The 3590-nt window shown below is 54.4% G+C and overlaps 1 protein-coding gene across 1 annotated transcript; it reads right to left on the bottom strand.

The window, feature by feature from the left end:
- Positions 1–286: 286 nt before the first annotated feature.
- Positions 287–2461, bottom strand: CSF2 (colony stimulating factor 2). Its single transcript, XM_032837716.1, has 4 exons — positions 2281–2461; positions 2143–2184; positions 1341–1466; positions 287–645 (listed from the first exon to the last, which is right to left on the bottom strand). Exons 1-4 carry the CDS (start codon positions 2437–2439, stop codon positions 511–513), a joined length of 462 nt encoding a protein of 153 aa, XP_032693607.1. The 5' UTR covers positions 2440–2461; the 3' UTR covers positions 287–510.
- Positions 2462–3590: the final 1129 nt, after the last annotated feature.

Below are 3590 nucleotides of genomic sequence, written 5' to 3'. Positions count from 1 at the left end.
TTTCTACAGTGGGAGCCCTTGAGTAGCCAGCGAAGTATATCTGGGTGTGCAGGTGCAGCACCCAGGCCAACTCTTACCTCCCCTCTGCTCTGTCAGGGCTGCCCCGTCCCCAACCTGGTGGCTCCTCTTCCCCTCACCCCTTGCCCTGTGGGGAGGAGCACACCATCAGCATTTGCTCATGGTCAAGAACAAACTGGAAACTACACAAATAAGAATGGGCTTTTAATAATTTATTATTATGGCAAAACATCTTGAATAAATAGAATGATCTTAAATAAATAAATAAATAAATATTAAAATACATAAATATATAAATAAATATTACTGATCCCTGCCAATGTAAAACGTTCCCCATTCCCCATATACCAAGCTGGTAACAAGGGCAGCATGGCCCAGAGCAAGTCCGTGCCCCCCACCCTGGCCCTGGGCCGCCCTGTGGTCCCTCGAAGGTGAAGATCCTGAGTTTCAGCAGTCCGTGGGTAGGAGTGCAGTGGTTCGGGAACTACACTCTCAGGGCTGGCTCCTGGTTGGACCGGCCTCTGTTGCTTCTGGCTGCCAGCAGTCAAAGGGGATGTTAAACAGAAATTCCTTCAGGTTTTCTTTGAAACTTCTGAAGGTGATAGTCTGGGTTGCACAGGAAGTTTCCTTAAAAACAAAACAAAACAAAACAAAACTTTTAAGTTCAGGTATGAACGGGTAATGTGTGGGAAGCACCAGTGTGTTTCTGCACTGTCTTCTGGAACTCAGAGGCCAGAAGGCCCATTTGGAGCCTGCCTGCTGACCTGGGTCAGATGACAAGCTTGCCACCACGTGTCACCCAAAGGGTGCACAACTTTGCCAGTGGCAGCCACGGCCAAGAGCCTGACAACACGTCAGCCCGAAGCTGGTCTGCAGGGCTGGGCGGTTGGGCCGGTGTCTCTTCATTCTCAGGCCAGCAACCTAGAAGGGGCAGGAGTCCAATCTGAGTGTGACCCCCTCCTTGCTTCCATGCAATTAGGCACCTCACAAGGGGCCATGGAGGTGGCACTTGGGCCCCGGAATATACCCTAGACCTTAGGCAGGACCTGAGTTTCCTTGGGTTTACCTCACCTCTGACCTCACTGATGATAATAAGGACAGAAGCAGCTCCCTCTGGGGAGTGTATAGGCCCCTGGAGCTCCATGGCTTTAACTCCTAGAGATGAAAATGGGCAGGGCTGCTCAATCTCTAGAGGGGCAAATCTGTTAACACAGAACCCCTTTGGAGTCCTGTACAGCTACAGCCAAAGGTCCCTCCTTATCCACTCCTCCACTGTCCTGGACCAAGACCTTCCAGCTTGGGACCCTGATGTGGGCACTCACCGGGGTTTCGAGGCAGTGCTGCTTGTAGTGGTTGGCCATCAGGGTTAAGGGTTGCTTGAGGCTGATGAGGCTGCCCCGCAGGCCTTCACTGTACAGCTGTAGGCGCGTCTGCAGGCATGTCGGTTCCTGTGGGAAATGTCCGTTTCCTGGTAAGTAGTGGACAAGTGCCCTCTGGTGGGCACATGACACCCTCCCCGTCACTCTTTCCTGTTCTCAGCCCTGTCCCCCAAGAGTAGGGCTTGGGAGGGGCACAGGATGATGCCGGGTTCAGTCATACACACTGCTCTGTCCATGCCAACATGAATCTGCACCATTCAGCTCAGGCCACCCCCCAGCCAGCACAGCCACTTTCCCTGGCATCTTGAGAGGGTCCCAGGCCCCAGGAAAGGAGGTCACTAACCCCCACCATTCAGGGAGAAGGTAGCAGGGTGGAGCATCCTGCTATGTGAACAAAGCTTGTTCCTGAAATCTCTCTCTGCCCCTCTGTAGCCAACATGCTGCCTCCACAGGGCTTAGTCTCATGAGTGCCCCAAGCCCACAGCCCCTGTGTCCTACAGTAACTCCCGCCTACCCACCTGTCCCCTGGTGACCCCTGGCCCCTTGAATGCTAGGTCTGTCCGTGGCTGCTCAGCTAATGGAGTTCACGTGAATGCCACGGGGGCAAGGCCGGTTGCCTCCTGAGAGCCCCTCCTGGCAGCAAACTGACTGGAGAGAAAGTGAACTGACCACCCTGTGAGAGTCCCTCTGAAATGGAGCCACCCCCAAGGTAGAGGGGAAGGTGTGTTGGAGAGGAACATCTTACCTGGCGGTCAAACATTCCAGAGACGACTTTTACTGGTTCATTCTGTAGAAAAGAAAAATACCATTTTATTAAGCTGACAGGCAGGGCCAGTCCAGGCCAGCAAAGTGGCCCAGGGACAGCCTGCACTCCCTCACTCACCATCACAGCAGTCTCATCACTACTTTTGTTCAGAAGGCTCAGGGCCTCTTGGATGGCATCCACGTGCCGAGAGGGTCGAGTGACAGGTCTGGGTAAGCTGGTGGGTGCAGAGATGCTGCAGACCACAGTGCCCAGGAAAAGCAGGTTCTGCAGCCACATCCTCCTGAGGACTTTAGCCTTTCTCTCTGAGCACTGGGCTCACTGGCAAAAGAGCTCTTATATACACAGTTAGAGGAAATGATTAATGGTGACCACAAAACGCCAGGGAGGCGGGGGAACTACCTGACCTGTGGAATCTCCTGGCCCTTATCACACATGGGAACGGTGAGCCTTTCCTCCAGGTGGTCAGGCTCAGGGGTTTTCGTTAATGAGCCCTTCCAAGAATTGGCAGCGCATCCGCCTGCCTCCTTGAGCACTCTCCAACCCTCCCTGGGTAGTCTGGCCAATGAGACTGCCCCCTCCCTCTGAGGGGCCTCCGGGCACAGCTTGGACTTCCTGGCCTGGAGTGGCCAGGGCGGGGCCTGGGAGATACTGAATTGAGCTCCTACGCCCAGACTCTCCACCCTGCCTCCAATCCCAAGAAGCCTTTGCGCTGGCTGTGCCCACCCTGGGGCCCATTTCAACCAACCCTCCCCTTTTCCTCCTAGATCCCTCTCCTCTGGCCATAGTGAGAGATCTGAGTGGGAGGAAGACCCTCATGGGCCTGCATCACTGTCCATCCAGGCAGAATCCAGCCAAATGGCATAGTTCCTGGGACAGTTCCCAGCAAGGATCCAGAGTAGTCAGCAAGCTCTGCCCAGCCAGGGACCTCTGCCCCACAGCCCCTGTGAGCAGGGAGAATGACAGATGTGTTCACGTGACACCCATCCAGCAAGATAGCAGAGTGTTCCTTCATGGTAAGATCCCATGTGACAGCAACAGTCCCAGTTTTCACAGCTGCGTTCAACCCCCAAGCTGCAGACCCCAAGCTGGGGCTCTGAGTTCAAGTTCTGACTCCAGTACCACCTTGCTAAGTGACTCTCGGCTCTGAGCTATGTGAGCCTCACCTCCTTCTGCATGCTGGCTGCCGTCTGAGATAGGGACTGCGTTCCTACACGTAGTCCCTGGCAGGGGTCAGGGTACAGCAGCTTCTCAAACTTTAGTTTTTACTTGGCCCCTACCTCAGCTCACCTCCAGCTCCAGAGGCCTCTCTGTGGAACAGGAACTGCTTCTGAAAAAGCCACATGCTCTTGAGGGGCTGACAAGTGTTTGATTTTCACAATGGAGTTTGGAGAGGACAGCACGAGTTTATGTTTGCTGCCCCATGCTCG

This window comes from Lontra canadensis, unplaced genomic scaffold, assembly GCF_010015895.1.
Source record: "Lontra canadensis isolate GAN:19392208 unplaced genomic scaffold, GSC_riverotter_1.0 scaffold99, whole genome shotgun sequence".
Lineage (NCBI taxonomy): Eukaryota > Metazoa > Chordata > Mammalia > Carnivora > Mustelidae > Lontra > Lontra canadensis.
Note: the sequence above shows the minus strand (reverse complement) of the source record. Positions and strands in the feature narration are given on the sequence as shown.